At 37.9% G+C, this 25,552-nt stretch overlaps 1 protein-coding gene across 5 annotated transcripts in view; it reads left to right on the plus strand.

The window, feature by feature from the left end:
• Positions 1-25,552, plus strand: part of MEIS2 (Meis homeobox 2) — a 204,014-nt gene that overhangs the window by 138,386 nt on the left and 40,076 nt on the right. For all 5 annotated transcript variants that reach the window (XM_007128490.4, XM_007128493.2, XM_028495524.2 and 2 more), the window contains one exon: positions 5,646-5,722. In XM_007128490.4, the coding sequence (XP_007128552.1) occupies positions 5,646-5,722 (77 nt within the window). The remainder of the gene's footprint in view (positions 1-5,645; positions 5,723-25,552) is intronic.

A 25,552-nucleotide genomic window follows, 5' to 3' on the forward strand; every position in this document is an offset into this window, starting at 1 on the left:
GCCCCGGTCCGGGAGGATCCCACATGCCGCGGAGTGGCTGGGCCCGTGAGCCATGGCCGCTGAGCCTGTGCGTCCGGAGCCTGCACTCCGCAACGGGAGAGGCCACAACAGTGAGAGGCCCGCATACCGAAAAAAAAAAAAAAAAAAAAAGAATTAACCAACACAAACGTTATTATTATAATCTCCATAGATATTTTATAAACCACGTATAGCTTTGTTAGCCTCATTTTACTATTACAGAGACTAAGTCCCGGGCACAGTCTTGTTCAAGGTGGCAGAACTACTGACAAAGCTTGACTGAGAACTTAAAACGTCTATTTTTTTTTTTCACTCTTTCTACAGATCTTTAAAGACACTGAGACAGAGTGGGGGGAGAAATAAAAAAGTTTAAAAAACCCAAGGCTTTACTCTCAGAAACTTATACTGAATAAAGACAAGGTGTGAAAATAAGCCATGACAATGAAAGGCTAAAAATGATAAATACCAAGTAAATCACTGTGAATTTTTTTTTTTTATAAATTCATTTATTTTATTTAGTTATTTTTGGCTGCATTGGGTCTTTGTTGCTGCACTCGGGCTTTCTCTAGCTGCGGCGAGCGGAGACTGCTCTAAGCTGCAGTGTGTGGGCTTCTCATTGCGGTGGCTTCTCTTGTTGCGGAGCACGGGCTCTACGCACGCAGGCTTCAGTAGTTGTGGCTCGCGGGCTCTAGAGTGCAGGCTCAGTAGCTGTGGCGCATGGGCTTAGTTGCTCCGCCGCATGATGTGGGATCTTCCCAGACCAGGGATCGAACCTGTGTCCCCCCTGCATTGGCAGGCAGATTCTTAACCACTGTGCCACCAGGGAAGCCCTCACTATGTGAATTAGGTGGAAAGCAAATATCTTGTTTCCAGTTTTATTTTCAAATTTCACTTGCAGTATACATTCTAATCATGGCGTCAGAATTTCTGTTTACATAAGAAAAGGCGTTAAATTAATGGCCACTGAATAAGTTTGACATTCCATGAAAATGCATTGATTTTTTTCAAGGGTTAGGCCTTTAGCACCATCTATTTGTACCAGTTCAATAAGCCTGGTCCCAGAGCAATAAGTGATATTTACCCAATGCAGTTTCATTGTCCATATTAGAGAAATTGCTTAGAGGGTTTCATCTACGAGTGGCATCATCAAACTCAAGGTCACCTGAATTAACTCTATAAAATAAGTCGTATCTTAGGGGTGGATAGAGGAAAAGGAAGTGGTGATCATGATGACCAAGTTCCAGGTATTTGCTGAAACTAAGAACCTGCCCAACAAGTTACTTGATCATTTGTCTCAAAGGCTATATTACATCATTACAGAAGAAATTTGACAAATTGCACATTGTTCCTTCAAGAGCTCATCTAGTAAACTTTATAGACCAGTGAGTCGAACTCATAGGGTAGGAAAGTATCCTTAAGGACTAATTCTCAAGGTGTCCTGCTTTTAAAAATATCCAGTGAAAAAGTTACCATAACAGAAGAGAATATCTAATTGTATATAAAGTTAAATTACTATGGTTTTTAAAAATATGGAGTGTATAAATTAATTATAATTATAATAAATTAATATTACTTTAAAATTAATATTGGATTTTAAAAAATTGTTTGCAGCAGTAAACATGCAGACAACATAGGAGTATATAAACAGAAAGTAAAAGCCTGCACCCCATGCCCTACACGACATGAAGTTGTGCAGAGCATGGGGTGTATGTGTTTTTCCAGATATTTTCCTTGCATGACAAGCATAGATATGTGTGCATTTAATTACTTTATTTAGCTATTTATCTATTTTACAAAAATTGGTAATACATGTTGTTCTACAGTTTACTTTTTTCATGCAACAATATGTGGGGAAAACCTTTTCATGAGAATCTCCCATTTTATTTAACTATGATCCATTTGACAGATAGATAGGTTGTTTCCAATTTTTTAGCCTTGCAAAAACTACCTTTTTCATTTACTGTGTACTTCTAATTCATGAGATGATTAGAAATATCACTTGAAGTATTCTAAAACATCAGTATAAATCCTTTCTACGTGGAATACAGATTATGATAAATTGGTTCCAGTTTGGACAAAATGGAGAGGGATTAACCACAGAAGAAAATTATCATTAAGTGATTTCACCTAAAAACTGTTTCACTGATACATTCTAAGAATACTGTAGATCTGTTTGCATGTACTTGATAAACCAGTTTAACCCCAAAGGGATGAGAAAAAAAAAAAAAAGAGAGTCTAAGGTCAGTATCTGGAATACAGGTAATATCTCACTTTCGAATGAGTCTTTAGAAAAAAGGCAATTAAAAAAATATTTTCTGTCTACGTTGAGTCATGAGCCATACGCGTCTTATTAACTTTTTGAACAGTTGTCAGTTGATATTCAAAGAGGATATTTGCGATTCACCTCTCTTCAACAGTGGCTTTAAATTATTTGGGGATGTGAAAAACTTTGACCTATGCTGGTTCTTTCTTGATGAAGGGAATCATCATCATCGCTATTATGTTACAATGTGTGTTCTTATGAGTAAGTTGAGCCACCTCTGAGCCACTGGACCAGGGTGGGTTGGCCTCCATCAGTGAACAGACTAAACTATAGCCTCAGTCCAAGGATATAGAAACTGACAACAAATTATTGCTTGTGGTCTACTTCCAGTTTTCAAGTGCAAACATACCAAAGTTTATTTTAAATTTGAGCCAGTCAGACATTTAGCAATATACATCAAAGAAGAAGTGAAGGCTTCCCATGTTTATTATTTCAATACGATGTCTGTTCTAATAAAGTAGAAGAATGCATATGATAGATCATGTAGTAGAAATTCTCTAGTTCCACAGTTTGGCCTTAAATATATACATATATTTGTAAATTAATCCAAAACACATTGCCATGGTTCCAATTCCTCTGAAAGCTGATTGTTTTCCATTTCTTTTTTAATTTTAGAAATACAGTGGCCGACTGCCAGAACACTTTCAGATAAACAGTCCACTCCCTGTATAAAAGGGGCATAGAATCATGAATGTTCAAAAACCACAGAACGTTATTTAAATAAGTTAAAGTTATTATGGTCTTCCCTATTAATTAAAAAAAAAAGCCATCTGTGCAAGGTGAATTTTGGTAAGGTCCCAATTTTTTTAATGATTGTGGATGGAATTTGCAACTGCTTTCATAGTGAAAGTACAGTTCAGGGATTCCCAAGATAAAATGCACTGTTTATGTAATTTTGTGGTCATCTGACTTAATTTCTAATGAAACACTGGGAAGAATTCTTGTTACTCAATCTGAAAGTACAGTCCTGCTTGAAGGAACTGACTCTACACTAACTTCCCCTTTCTAGTCTTCTACTAGCTTAACATCCTAAACCTTTATTTCACCTAAACCTTCTCTGTGTGTGTGTGTATATGTTTGTGTGTGTCTCTTCCTGTCTCCCTCACACACACACATACACACACACACCACAACCCACATTTTGTCAGAACTGTCTTGGGCAAATGCATCATAATAGTGAACAAGACTGAGCACACCAGAAAAAAACAACAACAACAAAACACCACTGCATGAAGAAACAGCATACTGGATGACATTACCAATGCAGATCTATACATCCTTGTGATGAGTCTTTATTTTCACTTTCATTTTTGTTATTTGCAGAATTGATTTCCATTGGGCAAATAACCTAGAAACCTAGGCTTTCAAAGTCTTAGAGGAATAAAAAGTCAAAGGGTGCTCCTCCCTTGAATTTGGCAGGAAAATACCACAACAAGAAGGATTTGGGGATCTTTTTGGTCATTTTCCCTCCAACCAGTGTTTTCAGTCAATTAAAATTTGTACCCTAGGCCTTTTCCAGTTTGAAGCCACCCCAGCATCTGTGATAAGCAATCCTTCTTGTTTGTGCAGTCATTCATTATCTCCATTACCAAAAGGAGAATAGAGGACAGTTACATTGTTTGGACGAATCAGAGTGTTAGGAGGAGTATTTGTCATGGTGGCAGAGTGCAGCACCTGACAGGCAACGATTGATGGCCAGGGATGAGTGTGAGTGGCCAAAGCAGCCTCACAGGATGCAAATTACTGACTGTGGATTCCAATTTATCCTGTTCATTTTTCTTGCCCATGCTGAAGACCATTAGTGGTTTTTGAAGCAGTGAAGGGGTCATTACTAATGTGGGTAGGCTCGAAGCAGGAGGGGGAAGGAGGGGAAAAGCCTTCTGTAATTACACAGCTTTCAGGAACAGGCTGGAGGCCCTAGCCAAAAAAATGTCAACACCTCGCAATCAGAAAAATTTATTTTCATTTTATGCTTAACCCATATTAACTCAACATTATCATCTTTCTTTGTTAACATTTGCAGAATATTAAAAGCCTGGCTTCTATATTAATACAAATCTAGTTAACCCCTTTTGCAATACAGGGGGTTTTGTTTAACCTAATGGCATTTGGGTTTGCTAATAAGTAATTGCACACGTTTTGGATAATGTATGCTATTATAGAAGATGAAATACCTGAAGAATAAAATCTTAGATGATTGAAAAACATTCACTCTCTCAAACACTGGAATGATTAGAAAGCTCTGAATGGAATACTTTGTTGTTCCTAATGTCAGCCTTTAATAACGTTGATGGGAAATATTTATTACTAAAGGCTTTCTAGTTTAGGAACGACTTTGACATGCTGTATAAAGTTTACTTTTCTGTTTAAGAAAACCAGTGAATTTAGAGCAGAGACCTGTTTAACAGACATGTTTTATAATTACGTACATGCCAGTACAGTGTCTCAAAGTAAATGTACGATTCTACAGTAACAACCTTTGATTTCAGAATGAGAGAGGAAAGTGGTTTGCTGATGGGAGGATGGTTTGTTATAAATGTTGGTGAGTTGTGATGGGAAGTAAAGAATTAAAAAACACCGAAACCTATGGCTTCATTCTCTTATTGCCACACTTCAGGGTAAAATGTAAAATTTCTGTATTGCACATAATTGATTCCTTGTGATGGGTGGTCACTTTGTGCGACCCTCTTAACCCAGAGCAGCAACCAGTAAAAATGAAAGAATCTTCCACTGTCCCTTAAAGGAGTCAACGTAAACAACTGTCAGTAAACTCTGCTGTAACTTAAGTGGTAGCCATGGCTTCCAAGAATAGTTGTGATTATGGACGATCTTACTTTCCAAACTGACTATCAATAATCTTAGATTAACTAGGAAATAATGATTGTAATGAGCCATCTCACAAAGATAATATAGGAGAAGGGCTGCACGGAGGTTTTCCAAGAAGTAAAGTAAAATGGGCCCGCAAGTAGTTCCCTTAGTGTAACGGAAGTGATTGTAGCCAACCAAAATTCTGACCCATCGCCAAAGTGCTGTGCGTCCCTGACTGATTGAAGAAACTGAATACCTGCGATGCTGCCATGCTTTGTGCTGCTGGCCTCCACAGTGTGGCAGGAACGGGGCTGCACAAGCAGGTTTTTGGATTCTTGTCTCTGCCCACATTTTTCCCCACACGTGATTAAAAAGCTGCGATTAGGAAAATCAAGCCATAGACTAAAGAAATCACAAACGGTGGTTTCATTCTTAGACGTAAGTGACTCTTTCTTAACTTCTGATACATCTTTCAAAACATTTGTTTTTTCATTAGCATCCGTACCCTTCCGAAGAGCAGAAGAAACAGTTAGCTCAAGACACAGGACTTACAATTCTCCAAGTAAACAACTGGTGAGTGACCCCAAAATCACTGTCTTTCTCCCGTGGCTAAAATAAGATTTCTCAATCATTGTTTTCTCTTTTTGTTCCCGAAACAAATGAAACTGAGGAGGATAACTTCTGTGTTTCTACCTTGAGGTGTGAACGTAGTGCACAGGGAGAGGAAGAGGTAACTAGGTAAATGGTTTCGGTGAGATGTAACCCTCTTCTCTTTCTCTCTGCCTCTTTCTTTTCTTTTCTCCTCTCTCGCTCTTCCTCTCTGCCTCACTTTCCCCATCTCTGATGCTTTCAAATTCTCGAATTGAACAGAGCAAATTCAGTTCAGGTCATTCCCATTGAAAATAGTCACTCTGGGTATTTTGGTGCAGTCCTCATGTGGAGTTATCAGTTCTCGGAAGGTTTCTTGAGTCTAGGCTTTCTAGGCTGATGGAGATGCAGGCTCTTTAGCATCTCCTAGGAGAATTTTATTTACCCTAATTTATTTTTGAGCACAGGGTAAAAAAAAAAAAAAAAAAGGTTTCCCCATTTTTAGCTTTGCCATTTGGCCGATTACTCCCGTGGAGGTGCATGGGCCATCACTCTTTGTATGTGGCTTAGAGGGTAACTGAGGAAAAGGAGGGGCAGAGGATTAAATAAAATGATCACAGTGGCCAAGAAATGATATAGGAATTACTTATCAAAATACTGGCCCAGGTTTTATCAGCAGCTTAATTTTGTTCGGTACATTCTTGGGGTGATGTTCAGATTAATTGAACTGACAGTTCTCTTTCAAAATTCAGGGAAAGTATTTGCACGGATTTCAGGCCTTATACAAACTTAATTACATGGAACTCCATTTTATCATTCTAATTCCATGTAGCAGAGGTTGTATTTACAAATGAGAAGTCTCTGCCTTTATTCACAGCTTTCCTTAATATATTTATCAAAGCAGGTTCATTTACAAAGTGCTCTATCTGTGGGATACAGGCAGGCAGACATTAACAAAGCTTTTAGGTTTATCAGGCTCGCTGCCTGATGAGCTACCCGAGGGTCAATTGATTTTGTGGTTCTGTGATTCATTTTTTTCTCATTTTTCTAGGATCACAATGAGAGACATGCTTGGAGAATTAGCCAGTTTGTCTGCCTTATCTGTCAGGCAATTTTTTTTTTCCCAGGGAAGTCAAGCTACTTAAATTGGCCACAGGAACTGCCGTTATCTGACTTTAATGCACCCTATAGTGTGGATAGCATTTCAATTACACCAGTAACCAAAGCTTAGCTGCAGCCCCTTTCATGCCTAGTGCTGTACAGAAAGTGATGTGCCTACCTACAGAAGCAGAAAATTGAGTTGCCTTGCTTCTGTCAGGGTGATTAATGCAGAAATAAACTGCTAACCTGAAAAGAAAGGCAGAAAGAAAGGATAGACAATACAGACTTGAATTCACTTTAATTTTCTTCTAAAGATTGGAACTATGTACATTTAAAGATACCCTTTAGACCAAAAACTTGGAATTAAAGGCTGTAATCTCCAGACAGGGATGTGTATGTGATTATATGTTGATATGAGCGTCATAGAGTAGATACACATATGTCAACGTATATGTATTCTCATTTATGTTCCTAGCACAAGCTATCAGTAGTCTAAAACAATAAAATAAATACATTCTGTGTTGATGGTAGAAGACTTATTTGCCCTGCATGTTATTTTATATCATACTGATTGTCAAACCAAGCTCCGTTGTATACAATGGTCCTTGACGCAGTGAATGTTGCTTTAAAATCATAATTTTTATAAATTTGCGGCAAGTTGAGGGTGGTTGTGATGGGAGTCTTGGGAAAAATGAAATATTTCTACATTGATATTTGACTTTGACATTTGATCTTGCTCTGTTTGAAAGTGCTGTTCCCTATCATCCACTACCTGTACTTTTTGATGTAGTCATTACACTTGAAGAGTGAAGATGCTACAGTCGTATCTAAAGATGAGCGTTTCTCACAATTAGACACCTGCTTGGAACTTGGAGAGAGCACCCTTATTTTCTGAATCCATTGAGCCCCAGGGCATGGAGGAGGAGTTCTGTCGGTGTGATAGCTTAGGTTTCTTGTTTCTCTATTATTTGAGCCGTATTTGCCGCAGGATGCCAAGGGTTAGGATGTGACAGTCTATCACACCGCATACTTTCCGTAATATGGCATCAATGTTGACACCTACGTCTTTACAAAATAATTCCATCTCCCTAATTTTCACAGTTCCTTCTGAAAAACCCTCTAATCCTGCCCTTAGGTCCAATTCTTAGTTAACAGCTACCGTAACTTTGATAATAAGGTGTGACTCGTGAGGATAGCACAGAAAATACTTTTAAAAGACTACCAGGAATTTCACACAGGGATTGAATTTTGGTGGATTTCAAAAAGAAATTTAAAAGAGAATACCAGCTACTGTGTAGTATATTCTGAAACTGTCCGATGTCTTGATGATATCATCTTCAAAACAGAGAAACCTATCCAGACTAATTTCAAAAGGCTTCATAATCACTGTTTTTAAGTGCCAAGTGATAACTAAAAGAGATGAGAAGAGTAGGCTATAAACTATTTCTCCAGGCCCTGAGAGCTCTCAGCAAAAAAAAAAAAAAAAGCGGGGATCAGAGAGCAGTTCCTAAACCTCATTTAGTCAGCTCTGCTAGGAAATGATACCCGCTTCTCTGATTGAGGCCAGGACTTCAGGCTTGTGTGCTGTGATGTCCGTACTCAAAGAATTAGAATAGTATAGAAAGCATCCACATCAGAAAATCATGGAAGACTTGCTGTTTCAGTTCTGCTTCTCACTTACCTCTTAAAATAGAAAGGCCAAGCAAGGTCAGGGTAGTTAAGTATTGCTGTAAAATAACCTCTGTAGTAATAAGCAATAGAACATGGCTTCACGCACTTGATGAGAGCAATAAGCAATAAAAACAGACCTGTTAAGATCAGTCAGTAATTTCAGAACAAATAAGCAAAAAGGAAGTTTAGGAGATAATTAAGGGAATTAAAGATTGTTTTATCTTAGCAGCCAGTGTTAGAAATAATCTTAATGGGCTTTTCCCATGTATTTACAGTAGGGAGTGTGCAAAAAGTGATGATACCACCAAATCAAAATGTGATTTCAGGAAAAGAGCGGAATCTAATGACACTAAGTCATTTTTTCCTACAATTAGCCCTCAGAAGTCCATAAATAATCAATAACCTAATTAAGACTTTTTTAAAAAAATGATGATAACCAGATCTTCAGTGTATGCACTTTGCTGACAAAGGTAATCACAAGTAGTGAGACTGGCTTTCTAGGCTGTTCAGTTGGGGGAGAGTCACATCAGCTGTGAAGTCATCAGTGTGTGCATTAGGAGAGAAGAAAAGCAAGGAAATGAATATCCTCACCCTGAATAACCTCCTCACCATGGAGAAGCAAACATGGTGTACTTTGACTCAATATTGATTAAATCTTGGAGGGTAATATAGCGTGGTACGTGAGCACTTAGGCTCCGGAACCAGACCCCGGGAGGCTAAAAATCCTGGTTCCACCATTCATCAGATGTTTGACCTTCAGCAAATTACTTAACCCTTTTAAGCCTTCCTTTCCTCATCTGTAAAATGGGGACAATAGTCATTTATATCTTATATAGTTCTAACATTTCAGAGAAATACTGCATGCTAAGTACTCAGTGTAGTGCTGGCACACACCATAGATGCTGTCTGTTGTTAAAATAGTTAAAAGTACATAATTGTAAAAATGAGAGAGAATTATGATGATTTCATACAATGATATCAATGGAGACATCATTAAACCGCTTACAAACTGGAATGGAGATTTCTTTCTATATGGAAATAGACCTATATTTAAGGGGTGATAAAATTTGAGAGCAGACAACTCACTGTGCATAGCCTCTGTATTAAACAAAGCTAGACTTTTGTAGTTTCTTAGATGATCCTTTTTTTTTTGTAGTTCTTTGATACCAGGGAGGTAAGATTAGGGAACCCTAGGAGGTAAGTGGCTTCAAATAGCTGTGAAGGTTAGACGTTTTGAAGGAAAGTCTTGGATGTTAATGTCTGGTGTTTCCTCAGGAGGCATGCTTACACGCATTCATTGACAAAAGACTTTTTTGAAAATTATTATTTTTAATGAGGAAGTTCTTGCTTGAATAATTTGTTGGGATGCATTCATACATCTTTGACAATAGTAATCATTGAAATATAGTAAAGTCAACTTTGACGATTAAAACTCCTTAAGCTAAAAAATACTATGAGAAAAATCATAACATTTCCATGTTCTCATGTAACTTTCCTCAATGCTGTATAAGAATTATAATACTAACTTTTAAGTTCCTATTTCCAGGTTTAATTTTAAAAGGAAGAAATACTGTACTTTTAAAAACTCATGTCACTGCAGTAACTGTATCCTTATCTATACACCAACAAGCAAAGTCCATAGGGTGCCTTATTGACAGAAAACAGGTATACTAGGAATAAAGGACTTAACTTTCTTGATAGGAGGCCCGCATAAAAATGCATGAAACTGAAATTTCGAAGAACTTTCCGGTTGAAGGTAGCTCAGAGAGTTCCTTTGTGTAATAGATTTCAGTGTCCTTGTACGGCCTCTCAAACTGAAGATATAAAATATCTTCATCCTGCTTGCCCCACCTTTCCATCAATGGTCTTAAAACAATCTTTCTTGCTACAACAGCTTTTAATAATCAGACAGCCACTTTGTGGAACTTCCTCATGGGAAGCGACAGTTTTGTTTTACCTATTTCAGTTTTACCATGTGGACGAATTTTTCTAGACTAGTTAAGAGCTTGCTCAATTTGGACTGAAGAACTGTGCCAGGGGAATTCCCTGGCGGTCCAGTGGTTAGGACTCTGCACTTTCACTGCAGGGGGCCCAGCCCAGGTTCGAGCCCTGGTCGGGGAACTAAGATCCCGCAAGCCGCGCAGCATGGCCAAAAACAACAAAAACAAAAACAAAAAACAACTGTGCCGGGAAAGTTATCCTGGGAATCAGTTTTTCCCTCTAGGAAGGCTCATTAACTACCCAGGTGACTTGGTTTTCTTACGTGCGAAATGGAAAGATGAGGAGACAAAAGAATTTGTGTGTGGAAACATATAAGTTAAGAGTACTCTGAAAATAAAAGGCAGTTTTCTTAGAAGACCTTCCCAGCCTTGATTAAAATATGGACAGGAACAGAGTGGTAGCCTCAGGAAAGTAATCATTTTCCTCCGGAATCCATCAGTCCAGAGAGATGTGGGTGCCCAGATGCTTTTCTTTGCCGCTTACACTTAAAAGGGCAATAATAGTGTTCTAGGTGGGTTTGAAGACAGGGTCAATGTCAGACCCTCTGTCGGTGAATCCCCAAGCCCAATTCGAAGCCTAATTAAATGAGTAGGAGGCTGGGTTAGTGGTAAAAGAGGTTGCACTTCTTTATAGCAAAGACAAGTCATTTTCAAAGGTATGTATGTTATCACTCCCTGGCAAGGAGAGCAGACACCAGGAAATACGTTGTAATATTAGGACATCATGAGTAAGCTGGGAATTGAGGAAAATAATTTTGTAGTACACATACGGAACGATTGGCCAGTGGTGCAGGAAATCTAAATGAGGCACAGAGACAGCTGGACACTTTTGTCTCAAGAGAAAAAGGATTGAAGGAGAGAGTGATAGACCAAGGAGGTGGAGTTGAGATAAACCTAAGGGAATGAGCTGGCTGGACCAAACAGCCTCTCTCTGCTCAGCAGTTTCCACCACAGCCATTTGTTAAACACAGAGCTGCCGTCTTCACTGATTATTTCCAAGTAACATCTATGTTTCTGAATAAAAATCCATTTGAATCTCAAGTCAGATTTTCCAGGTGCTAGGTTCATTGTCAGCATTTAATGTGCTGAAACTGCCGATGCTGAAGGAAGGAAGGCAAAAAAGAGTGCTTTTGCACTCCACGTTGGTGAGCTGGAGGTGAAATGCTTCTCTTTCACATGGCCTCCTATGCCAGAGGAACAGTGACCAGGGAAGGAGGGAGAGATGCCAGAGATGCAGTGCCAAAAAGCCTCATGAGGTCTTTTGCTAAAACCAGAGCGTTTTCTTTCCGACAGTCGCTCCTGGGGTTAAAGAGCTGAGTTTGTGTCAGCAGTAGGGTATCCAGTCTCTTTCCAGCTCTACCCAGCTTCCACTCACTCTGTCTCCATGGTCATATTATCATTCCTTGGGAACCTGCAGTTGTTTCTGAGAGGAAAACCAAAGGGAGGTGGTAAGAGAGATTAAAAGACGGGAAAAGAAAAATACACGTGATTAATGTTTAACCAGAGGGATTGCCCGGAAATTTAAATGGATTTCATTTTGCTCTGTCTACAGCAAATGGAACTGGGGGTGACCAGGGCATCAACCCATAGCATGCCAATTTTGAATTAGAGGGACTATTACAGTATTTGCCTGTGTTACTTTCTGTAGCAGATTCCTGACATTTCCACACTGATCTGAAAATTGAAGACATCTATTGTACCTAGGCAGCTGTGCCTCCGATCCATTGCCATGTCACACCAGCATTTCTAGACACCTTCTATCTTGTAGAGATGGGAGTACCATTTCCAGAAATTGAGATTCAGTCCAAATTTGGGCAAGCGGCTCAGACTCAGCAAGAGCCTTTTAAAAGTGGTAAACAAAAGGAGTGGAGGGGGAAATAAAGGAAGGGGATGCCAGCGAGGGGACTCAAAGGGGAGGTTTGCTGCAATCCTTTACATTCAATTATACCAGCTCCTTTGTGCTTTTCCCTTTTGCTCTGCAAAGAAAGAATGAAATATGGTTTTCATAGCAAGCTGGCAGCATTATCTCAGGATGCATATTTCTTTGCTGGGTTGGAATGCCAATAAGGGGAGAAAAAGAGTTCCTCGTTTAGAGGAAAGTACAGTGCTACAGAGAAAACACAAAACAACAAAAAAGGAATGCAACAAGTTTCTGAAACAGTTCCAAAAAATGCCCCTTAAAGAAAATACTTAAATGCAAACTTTTTTGAAGATAAAATTTCTCATGCTGAGCCTTACCGGTTTTCAAAAGTTTCTAAATATGGGGGGAAAAATTTCAGCCAAAAATGTAGACTATTTTTGATATTTGAAGGTTTTTAGAATTAGCCCCCTCTCTTTCATTGATAAAGACAATAAACTCCGCAGACAAGTTCTGGGTTAAGCACAAAGCTCTACCTACTTGTATACTTCATTATAGCAGTATTTGGAAGAGAGACAAAAGTTTGTTCAAATAAGTCCTTTATCCATCTCAGTTGGCATGATTGACGTGGTTTCTCAGAGTGACACAGAAATAAAAGTCTATATTTCAGTGAGTTGCATGTTTTTAAAGTAGGATGATATTGACTTGCTATGTACTTATTTTTAAGTAGCAAAAAAATGAAGACAATTCATTGAAAATGTAACAGAATTATAGCTGCTGATTCAGTAATTGTTCCTAACCTCAGTCACAGATCAATAAAGCTGTATTAAAAAAATTAATGGAAAGGAATCTTCACATTAGCCTCTAACTTGTTTCTAGAATGCAGAAAATAGAAAGGGGCTTGTAAATGCAAAGTTGAAACAGAAACCTTAAGTTAGAAGCTATTAAAAGGAAGGTAAAAAGATAGATCAGAATATACCAATACCAAGTTGCTTACTTTCCCTAAGTTTTTTTACCTTTAAAAATTGAGAGTCTTGGTGGCTGTGACTTTGTTCTGAGTTCTCAGTCCTTTTTACCACGTTGCTGCCATTTCCAGTAAATTTTTTTCCTCGTTTCTTCCATTACCCACAGGATGGAGTGTTTTTTAAATGTATTCTAAAAAGTCAGTCTCAGAGAAATAAGTATTTTATGAATCATCTTTAGGCCATGTCCTAATTCACTTCACTCATTCATTCATGCATTCATTCACTGGAGAGCAGCCTTCCAAAAATTACTTAGTGAGAATTTGCTCCGTTAAGGAGTAAATGTAGGTCCCATTCACCTCTTGATCTCGAGTCTAAAACAAAAGACTTCTTTCGTTGCTGCTACTGTTGTTTTCATTGTGTTGGATTTTTCAAATATTAGAGAACAAGCATCGGCTAGGTGACACCTCCAGTGCTTATCCCAGAAATTCTATCCAATTCATGACTTTCAGAACTATTTCCTCTATTCTCTAGAAGCAAGGAAAATTATTTTTTATCTGCAAAATCGTTAGCAATCTGGGTAGGAAAATACATACAGTTTTTCTTGTTTTAAATTTTGCTTTCTTCACATCTTTTTCCTGCTTCATTGTTTTATTGTAATCATAATAGAAAACCTTGTTTCTGGGTTTTTTGTTTGCATGTCTTTTGTGCATGAATCAGAATCATTATTGCTGACTGATCATTCAAGATAGATTTGCACTAACTCCCTGTCCTGGTCAGAATTGTTAATTCTGCACTCAGGTTGGAACACATCAGAGTTCTTTCTCTTTTTCCCTTGCAAGGTAAACATTGAGAGATATGAGATTTCCCGTCTGTCTCTAGATACAGCTTATCTTTTAGATAAGTCCCTGCGAGCTGAGGTTTCAGGCTGTTTAATGTTGACCTCTTGAGTTCCAAACTTCCTTAAAGACTTTATTATTTTTTTTTTTTCCTTAAAGACTTTAGATAAACAAAAACTTTAGCAGTGATTACTAAGGGAGTGGTGGGACTGTGGATTAATCCCCAAAGATCTGGATTCAAATCTACCTCAAAGACCCACAAGTGAAAAATCTCATTAATGATCTTGGCTTAATGGTTTCAGCTCAATTCTTGAGGAAGGACCCGGTCATTCTTGACTAAGCCTATACCATAAGAAGGATGGCCAGAGGATTCCTTTTTTCATTATTGATTGATCTATCAATCAGAATTAAAATTGATAAATCTCCTTCACAGAAATGGTCACAGATATTAGCATACTTTCACCCGGTTGATAATTTTGGTAATTTCAAGGTTAAACTCTCAGGTATTTTAAACCTAGATTTTAAATATCATTTCACTTAAAAATTATGAAACACATGGGAGCTTTCTTTGTCTCTGCACTATGTTTTCTAAAATTCAGAAAAGTACCCTCTTCAAAAGAGGGGCTCTGATTCCAGTAGTCTGATGGGTGAGAATACTCAAAGTAAAGTATGCAGTGAAATGCACAAGGATTTCATTTGGGCAGAGTGGTCTTTTTTTTTTAATTGTGGATCTGATTCTCACTGTTTTGTTTTTGCAGTTGAAAGGATGCATAGGTATTTTTGAGTGCCCGTGAGCAAATTTCTTCTTCATAAAGTTGTGTAGAAAGTAGCACAATGGAATTTGGTCACAGCTGGTTTATTTCCTGTGTTACCTGAAGCCAAGTTCCATAGGGTAAACTCCAAATACCTTCTTAGCTATGAGTTACTAAATGCTGATAGTCTTGGACCTGTGTGACTTAGTGTGGCTCTTTGCTTTACGAAATATGCAGGTTTCCTGTTATCCTACAATGTTCCCATGGATTCAGTTTTTTGTGTTTGTGTTTGGTGGCCTCGGCTGGTATAGAAGAAGAATGTTAAAGAGAAAAGTAGAAAACCCCTGTGGAATAGAATAGTAAAAGTCATCCGGATTCCCTTTCCTCGTAATTTTTTCAGAGTGAAATTGCTAAAGCAATGTCAGTAAACAGGAAACAAGTGAAGTGTAAAATAATTAGCACCAAAGAGAACATTAATAGGTTACTTATTAAAATCCATAGACAGATTATATGACCCCATCGGGTCCAGGGACCAGAGATCACGTGACTCAGTGTGCCTTTTCTGAGGTGAGCACCCCAATGTACTTTATCAGCTTATTGGCTTCTGACATTAAATACGCTTCAGGTATGATTTATTGAGTAGCCTTTTGACAGGAGCGAGAAACTGAAATCTCCTAGTCCTTGCTGAGCCTCAGCTCTGTTTTCATTACCTTCTCAAAGTATTACATTTAGTCAACCAAGTTATGTGTAGCTCTGGGAGAATCTCTCCTGCTCCCAGAAGTCAGTGTTCCACTCATAATAAAATTATGCTATCAATTTGCCACAAGAGAAATACTGAAGTTCACTAAATTATTGCCATGTGTTTTGCACTAAAGACAAAGGGATACCAATTAAAAAAACAACCACCCCTGGATTCTATTTTTTAATGACGTGCAGGGAAGAGCGGGGCTAGCTCACAAGGGGGGGGGGGTCACGTCTCCCTTCTACACATTACAAATTTCATTTGCCTTAATTAGAAAATGGCGCTTGTGGCGAATGAGCAGGGTGTTTAAGTGGGGAAAGAAGAAAGAATGAAGCCCGAGCTGAGCCCTAAATAATATGTCAGAAAATGACAACTTGCCTCCCACAAGACTCTTTCATTTGAAAGATTTGCTAGGTTACATTAGGCTCAGATAGATTTTTCTAGAAATGGGGCCGTAACCCCCAGACGAAAAAATGCCCCAGTTTCAAAGCTCTGCAGATAAGTCAAATCCATACTTTGGTTCCATCATAGTAATGAGTACTCTCTCATTTAAGGTAACATTTTCAGGATGCTGTGTCCCTGGGGATTCGAGCATTAGTTATGATGTAACAGTGTCACGTTTTTAGAGTATCAGCAGGAACTAATATCCTGCGGTCTCAACTCATCTTCTACTAGATTAATTAAAAAATTGCCAATAATTTGGTCTCAGAAGAAAAGCTTACCTATCCCACACCCTAAATAAATAATGCCTGCCCATTTACCATCAAGTTGTTGACTAAAATTCAGAATTTTAAATATTATGAATAAGTCCAATTCCATTACAACAGAAAATCTTTATACAATAAAAATATTTCCAGCCCCAGGCAATAGTTCACTAATTTTAAAGAATACTTCTAATGACACAATTTTATTAAGCAATAGTGGGCAGCACCTTGCAGTGTATTATAATGTATTATATCTGTTCTGAGGACAAGGGTGAAATTTCTTGAGAAAATTGGCAGTTCGTGAAGATGATATGATGTTTCCAATAACACCAGTAATCATTAACAAAGGAAAAATAATGAGGATTTCCATTGCTAGACCTTCCTAGAAACCCTTCCATAGCCTAATAGCAACACTTGCGAATAGACCAAAATGGATCCAAGAGAAAACGATTCTTCTAGGCATCACAAGAGAACAAAATTAGGCTGTGTTTTGTGAATGAGAGCCCTGATCTTCAGCTATGTTTCCAAACTAGTGGAGGGTTTGAAATGATTTCTGGGTTGGTTTACGTTTGTTTTTTTTTTCCCCTGCCTTTTAAATGACAAAGGGATTATTTACTTTGCTTAGCTTCTAGTAGGTGCTGGTAGCTTCTTGTTGAATTGAATTCAAATAAGCTAGAGAGAAGGCCGAGGAAGAAAATTTACACGAAAGCTGAGTATTTCGGTGAGAGGGTGACCACTAGCATGCCATTTCTTAGAGGAGATTAGATTTGAAGTTAGTTTTGAATCAGAGGAAGGAAGTGTTGTAGTAGTTGGAGAGGAATAATATGTGAGTCCATGAAAGTGGGGAAATTGAGTAAAAGAGTTTAGGAGGAAACCAGCTCTCCCTGACTAGAGTAAAAGAAATTTGTAAGTGTGTGAGGTACAGTGAGAAAGACAGACGCCCCAGTCCACAGGATTATGGAGGAACGGAAGGTTCAGTGTTCACACAGAAGATGATGCAATGTGGACTGTTAAAGGGAACTCACAGACGTCAGCAGCCTGGGTCTAATTCCAGCTCAGACAATTCATATGATCTTGGGCAGTTTTGCCTTCCTCACTACCTATTCCCTCATCCATAAAAGAATGGGGACTGGGTGATTTTTAAGGTCCTTTCTATCTTTAAAATTCTATTAGTTTATGATTCTAAGCCTGTGAACTGAAAAAAAAAAAATCTAGTCAAAGCAAGTGAGATGAAAACGATTTTAACCATTGTATTTTGAATTGATGAGAAGAGAGGGAGAGAGAGACCGGTGACAGTAGACTATGGGTGACTTAAACAGAACCTGAATCAGAGATTTAGCTATTAAAATGAAGAAAAAGAGACTGATTTTTATCTCTATTGTTAAAAAAATGTGGCAGGATTTGGTGACTAATTCAGCACAGAGTGTGAATAGAAAAAGAAGCTACAACAACTGTGGGCTCTGTGCCTTGGGCAGCAAGGGCTTGGGGATTCTTTCCACAATGACAGCAGATTTGAGTGGGGCCTGATGCTTTCTCTGGGAAGATGATCTTGTTTTCACAATAGATAGCATAAAATACAGATGAGCCCTGGGGGGAAGGCAAGGTCAGAATAACAGGAAACACTGTGGGACCACGCAAGGGGAGGGAAAGTTAGGTCTGAGGGTACAGATGTTATTGAAGGCCCTGGAGCAGACCAGCTTGTCCAAAAAGAGAGAGGAGGCCTTGGTGACCGAGGGTGTGGGAGGAGCTTAGGGATTTAGGGGCAAGTCCACACTGATTACTGTAATTTCGAGGGGACCCTGTAAAGGACGACTCCATCTATGGTCATAGAGGAGCTTCCTAAGGCAAGCTATAGAGAACACGATTTCAACCCACAGTTTAAAATTTCCAATAGGAAAGACCAACTAGAGTTTAAAAAGTTTGACATCTATTTAAAGCACACGATTCTTCATAAAATGGGAATAGTAGGCAAAGTAACAAAGTATATCTTTCTTCTTCCATGTTTCAATAGAATGGTAAAGGGGTAAACTTTTTAATGCCATAAAAGTATTGACTTCAGTAGACATCCCACAGTTTTCCATAGCTGTGAAGGTTAAAAGTCTTGGAAGAGTGTGGAGTTACATCATGAGTTTCTTCTCTTTGTGAGATTCCTTGGCATCCTGCTCCCTGACAGGTCAGCAACAAAACAGAATCTTCCTGATGGTGTGTTGGTGATCTGGCCGTGAAGAGCGTGGACCTTTTGCTGTGGATGAGCACTGATCTACAGTGATGTACTCCAAAAGTCACCATTCATACACTTTTGGCTTGCCACTTTCATAGGGATTTGTACATTTTTAATGGGCAGCACTAGAAAAAAATGAAATACCATCTTATGGAAAGTATATCTCACTTAGCTTTTATGTAGAGGCTATGCACAGTGCCTTATTTTGATCATTTGGATAAGCTGTTTCTTAAATCCCTTCTTGCAAAGTAGACACTCCTATTTAGAAGGGCAAGAGAACTCAAACATGGGGTCAGAGTTAGAGTTTCTCAAAACGCCATTGAATGTAGAGTTATTGAGATGATCAGATCAGATTATTTCCTCACCTAAACAGTCACCTTCATTTGTCAAGGTTATCTAAACTGACTCTAGATATTGAGATTTGGGGAACTAATTATCTCTTTTGTCAGTTCCTGACTACATAGCAAGGGGGGAATAAACTTGGAATCTCTGGGTAGCTAAAACTATGCTATTTGAATTTTTAAATCTGTGGAACATATGTATTGTCCCCCACCATCACATCTGACCTCAAAGCACAATTTAATCAACAAGTCTTCTCCCTTCCCCTGCCTGACATGCTCCCACAGAAGTCACACTTTGCTTTTAAAGCTCTCTCGTCTCTAAAGACAACTTGGCACTGAAGGACCTTCTTATTTACTAAGGGTCTCTTTCCTGGCTTCACTGTTTATATTGACGTGTTGCTACACCGGAGTTCACCTCTATCAAGAATTCTTTCCCAAATAAGCATATTCCTTGCCAAATCTTCTTTTTGGGTACCACTAATATAGATGAACCCTAGAATCCCAAACAAACCTACTTCTCAATGAGTTTGACAATTTTCTGAAACAATTATCTTTTCCCCTTGAATGCAGTAAATGAATCATCCTTGTTATCCATCCAGTCCTGACTATATTTGGAATAATACATGAGAATTTTACAATTTCTTTAGAAAACTGGGCATTTGTAATAAAATGGAATAATATGACAGACTGAGCTGTTTTATGAGAATATATTATTTTGTGACTCTTAAATCTTTATTTAAAGGGAAGCATTAAATAGTATCAAACACAGTCAATGAAATCATAATTACAGTAGAGCCAACTTTTATAATAAATCTCTCACATGGCTCCCAGGAACACATGCCTACCAGGATTCAATTGCACTCACTCTGTGGCAAGCCTGTGCCCAGGAACGGAGACACAGTTGGTTACCATCAGCTTTACAGGAACTGCAAAACTAACTGAAGAAAAGTTTGCTCCATCGAAAAAATCCATGTCCTTCTCCTTGAGGGCAGAAACTGTGGTCTATATGCTCTCCAAGATCAGGGTGCCTGCCATAGTGCCTGGTCACAGAAGGTGCTCACTTGACTGTTATTGAAAAAACACATACATGATGTAACGTATGTAAATACATACATTATTTAGTGTCTGTATTAAAAGTTACTCCTGAAGGGCTTTGTATCAGTAGTAAAACTGCTTAGCGATACTGATACTTTATTTAGAGGTAATGGGGAATTTAAAATGTAAAATAATATTCCTGTCAACTCTGGACAGTTGCTAATAAAGTGCTAAATTGAGCTAACTATTGAATAATTTAAATGAAGTAAACTATAAATGGAAAATCCTTGTAAATAATCTAAGCTAAAACTTTCATTTTACAAAAATTAAAAAAAAAAAAAAAATTGAAGTCCAGAGAGGGAAAATGAGTTCCCAGACCCACCCAACAAGTTGGAGGCAAAGCCCAAAGTTGAATAAACCAAGTCCCCAGGTCCAGAACCGTTTCTAATCCACCACATCCTGCCTCCAAAATCCTTTCATGTCAATGATTTAATTATCTCAAAAAGAAAAAAAAAAGACATAAAAGGAAATATCTTGATCATATAGTTTTCTTCCTTTCTTTTCTATGTAATTTCATAGTGCCATTATGACCTAGGTTTTAAGAAAAATTAAAGCTCTTCCTCTTCCTGATTATTATTATGTTATTGTGTTCATGAAAAATGAATTAGTTAATACACTAAGAATTGAGATTCTTACATCATGTTTTAAATAAAATTTCTTAAATGAAATTATTTATAGTCCACCCAAATGGGTATATATAATTTTTAAAAAATGAAACATTTAAGGAATCTCAAGAAGTCTTCAAAAAAAATTCTCTTTGGATTTGGCTTTGGGCTACATTTGTTACTGGGTGGCTTTTGAATTGAAAACTACTGTATGTGAAGAGGAGGGGAGGTTGAACAAAAACATTACAGGGCACTTACCTGAATTTTTTAATAAAAAGAAGAGTTTCTGGATCTGAAATAAAAAGTTGATACTGAAACAAAGCTACCATTAAAGACTTAACAACCAGCTAAGAGCGGGAGCCACTACCATATTGGATCTGTGACCTTGGACTCTAACCGATTATGAAGACCCAGGGCAGCCAATGAACAAAGCAATTACAATGGGAGTCAAACTATTAAGGAGCCAAGAGTTCAGTAGCTTTATGTCCCTGCCAAGGTATCCCTAGAACATTACGTAATAGGAAATGAATAATATTAACATTCCCACATGGTAGTTTAAAGCAACTTACGGTATATTCTAATCCAAGCAGATTTTTCATTTTGATGTCTGTGGGAGTGGTTATTTTATTTTTATATGTACTTTTACAAACATTTAAATTGAAATAACCAGTAGCATAAAATTGCCAGTGATTTAGCTGGCTCTGAACTTGTAACCAAATATACTTGGAAGATTTTTTTTCTCCCTTTAGCTCTCAGGTAAATTTCACTGCATGACAGCATTTCATGGTAGGCAGAGCTCATACAGGAGATGAAAAAGCATGAAGCATAACAAACATCACAAAGCCAGTACAATTTCTTATTTATAAAGAAAAACAAGGAGTGTAAGCTAAGTGGAAAGGTGCCGGTTGAAAGATATTTTAAATGCCTTCCAGTTAAAACCATCAGGGATCAGAAAGCAGAAGGCAAATTCTAGAGGCTAGTACACCCAGGGAAGAGGCTGATGAATTGCCTTGTGCACACTTTAATTAAACTATCATCTTGAGATTTTTTTGTGTATTGATTTGCACAGTACTTAAAAAAGCTTCTTTCCCCCCTCTCCTCCCTCCTTTGAATGCTAAAGCTTTGTGCCTTCAGCTTGACTCTATGAAAAGAAATTACTCATCTTTGGGATTGTTATGGAGAAAAAAAAAAAACAAATGGGTGGACATGTTCCCTTCTCCTTTTCAATATGTTTAAATTTCAACTGTTCATATAATTATGCTGGCATGTATTTCTTCCTGGCTCTAGTCATGCAGAAAAATTTTAAACATGAGAAATTGGACAACTCTAATGTGGTGTGAAATCTACTTACACATTGTATTTCTTTCAATATTCTTTCCCAATAGTGTGCACATTGTTAAAATTAAAAGAAAATGTTAGCTTTTATGCCCTAATGCATTTACGTGATATACATAGCTGCCAAATATTTTATTAACATTGAAAAGGGGAAGTTTGAAAAATAAAAGAAATGTTAGAGATATGGTTCGCTGTAGGCAGAGGTGACAGTAATAACTATTTAATAGTAATCACCACTTCTATGGCACTAGTTATAAGAGTATTTACCAACAATAATTAGTTTCCTAACATCCTTGTAAGTCAGTTATTCTCCATTCTTCTGTACAGAGGCGTAAACTGAGGCAGGAGTTGAAGGGGCTTTTGGAAAGTCATGTCAGTAGAGTCAGACAAAAGCATTAGGGCACTCAGTCCCCACGTCAAAAGGTAAAATGTCCTATTCGTAGGTAGTAGGACTTCCCTGTTGACCTCTTCTGAGTAAATTGAGGATTTCTGTCTCCAAATGTCTTCACCCCCTCCCACCTCCAGCCACTCCCACCTGTACCCCACAAGTGAATGCTAAACAAGTGGTAAAGGAATACTGGGTACTAAAAGTCTGCGATTCATGAAAAGGATGATCTCTTTGTGAGATATCAATTGCTAAACCTGGTCTCTAAACCAGGCAGGTCATGTAAGAATAGCAAGATGGCCTGATGGAGGAATAAAAAATAAAAAAAAAAAAATCCCATGATGTCCTTCTTCCTCAGTGACTGGTCAGATTCTCACTCAGCCTTCTATATATAGATCTAGACTTCAGCCTGTCTGTTTCAACAGTGGCCTTGAGATGTCCACCTAATTTTCAGAGTTTTTCCCTAGACCACAAGACTCTAGGGAAAACTGAATTGCTCTGATGCTGAAATAATGTTCCTATCTGTTCACGAGTGCACTCAAGCTGACCACCTAATGTTCACAAATAGCCTAGATTCAGAATGAGGCCCAGCAGGATCACAACTATAAGACCTATTTTTGAATAGAACAGACTGTCTTGACTCTCTTGGATCAGCATTTTTAAGTCTGTTCTTGGAACGGCCCGTTGTTGGTGGTGATGGAGAAAGGGACCCAAAGATGATACTAGTTTTTGCTGTTTCACATCAAACTAATGGTCTGCACGTGAGAGATTTCAGAGTTCTAATTTACTTACTAACTTGGTTCCTCTGTCAAGGCTTAATCTTCAGAAGAGTAAATTTTTCCAAATTTCAAATACTGTCTCCCTAGTAAAAGACTGAATTCCTTTCTCCTTCACTTTTGGGTACTAAGCCACCTTGCACCACTCAAGGCTTTTCCTCATTCATCAATGGATGATAATATATAAGTTCTAAATCTTTGCTGGCCCATAGACTTCTCTGAGAATGTAATGAAGCCCATGAACCCCCAGAAGGATGTGTCCACGTGCACACCCACACAATTTTGCCTACAATCTTAGGGCGCTTCCCTGGACCCTCCAACAAATAAGCCCAAAAACAAATGAACAAAAGCAAACAACAAAGAAACTTCCTACTGTAATTTAAAGTTTGCTGGAAATATGTTAACTAATCTAAGAATAAAAACATAATCACTATTCTTCCTTTCGTTGGTGGTTGGATTTTAAATTAATTGAATTTTTTAAATAGTAACAGATGGTTCTCATTTTATTAGATGTTAAATTCATAAAAATTGTGAACCATACCTTTTGGTTTGTTCTGCATGTTACGGGCAGGACCAGCACATCGTAGGACTGAGCATCCTAGCCCTGCACGGCGCCAAGGGCATCCCTGCACACCATGCAGTCACCCGGGAGTGACACCCTCTGAGTCAGGCCGTGCGGCAGCTCTCCTCAACATCTAACGCATTTTGGATATTGAACGGGTTAATAAACCGAAATGGCACCATACAACAGTGCAGCAATTTTAGCAAAATGCTATTCCAGTCATTAGCCATTAAGTCTTCTTTGGCTATAATTCATCTCTTCTTCTTAATGTTTGGTGACGTTCTTCTTAATGTTTATCTCAGATTGTTAAAATATACATATATATATATATATATAGTACATGTCTAAATAGCCATTAGACCTTAAAGAATATCACTACTCAACATAAACTTTTCTTCTTTGGCGAGCTTATGCTAATAAGTATCTTGTTCACTGCCTTTCAGTGATTTGTGAGCACCTTAGAGCCTTGCTTTGTGAAATGCCCGATTATCTGCATATCTGTCTATTAATTTGTTTATCTGTCCACCTATCTATAGAAATTTTAAACGGTGTAATAACTTTAAGAACAGTGACACTAATGTAGTATTAAATTAAAAGAATGTTACTTTATATGGATGTAAATGTAATTTAGAGGCACTTAAAGGAAGCTCTATACTTAACATGATTCTTGGCCAGTGAAGACAGGTTGATCCCCTACATTTTGGGATTGCTAATTTGCCGTTAATTAGGAAGATTGATTCTGTTCTGTGATGCATAGGCCCAACCCCAAATGCATTTTTCTCATTTCTGAAGCACTTTCCTAGTTGTCACTATCATTGCAGATGTGTAACTGAATGTCATAGGGCCTCATGAAATAGAAGTGCTTTCTGGCTTCCAGAATGCAAGTATCGACATTTTCCCAATTTTGTTTTCTGTTATAAAGCTCATGATGGTATTATTTTAAATAAACTTCTGCTTTATTCCACTTGATAGTTTTAAAATTACAACACGAAAGCTGTGCTCTAATTTGAATTTCTCAGGAAAGAAATGCTTTTGTAACAAAAATTCTGTATTTTTCTTGAAGTAAGGCTAGTCTCAGATACAATGCACCCATCGAGGTTGTGCTATTCTGAACAAAACAGCATTTATTTTTCAATATGTTAACTGTTTGTTTATCTTCCCTGTGATATATTGAGTTTGCTGCTATAAGCCTTTTTTCCTACTCTCTTCTCTTGGCTGATGACAAATTTTAATCATTTGACTGTCCTTCATGACAATTACTTTAACTAAGATGAGTTATATTCCCTTTATGGGAATGGATTCGGGGAATCTATCAAAACTAGTGAAAGGAAAATTCCTAGAAATGTTTTTAAACGTAGTCATTAAGAATGGGCTGAATCAATATAGAAAAAAATGTGGGTACAGGAGTGTAAAGGAAACCACTTCCTCACTGCAGTTTTGATGCCCACCATTGCCAGTAGGATAACAGGCAACTTTGAACCACATAATTTATTTCACAGTGGTGGAAACTGGATAATTAAAAACAATACCAAACCCACAAGGAAGGATCTAATTTCCTTTATATATTTCACATGCTATGTAATGTTACAAATAAACATACCCGTGTTTGTACTGATAGAAAGGTGTGCATATATATGATGAACATACATGAAGAGTATGTCAGTATTTACATTTAAAGTCAGTGACCTAATTCATGATTACTCATATCTTTCCTCTTCCTCAACAACCTCAATATTTTGGGAAATCTTTCATAATTTCTTTTTCTTATGTTTTCAGGAACAAGTTGAAAATGATTTTGATGGGATTCTTTTTTTTTTTTTTTTTTTTTGCGGTACGCGGGCCTCTCACCGTTGTGGCCTCTCCCGT

The sequence above is a fragment of the Physeter macrocephalus genome, chromosome 11, assembly GCF_002837175.3.
Source record: "Physeter macrocephalus isolate SW-GA chromosome 11, ASM283717v5, whole genome shotgun sequence".
Classification (NCBI taxonomy): domain Eukaryota; kingdom Metazoa; phylum Chordata; class Mammalia; order Artiodactyla; family Physeteridae; genus Physeter; species Physeter macrocephalus.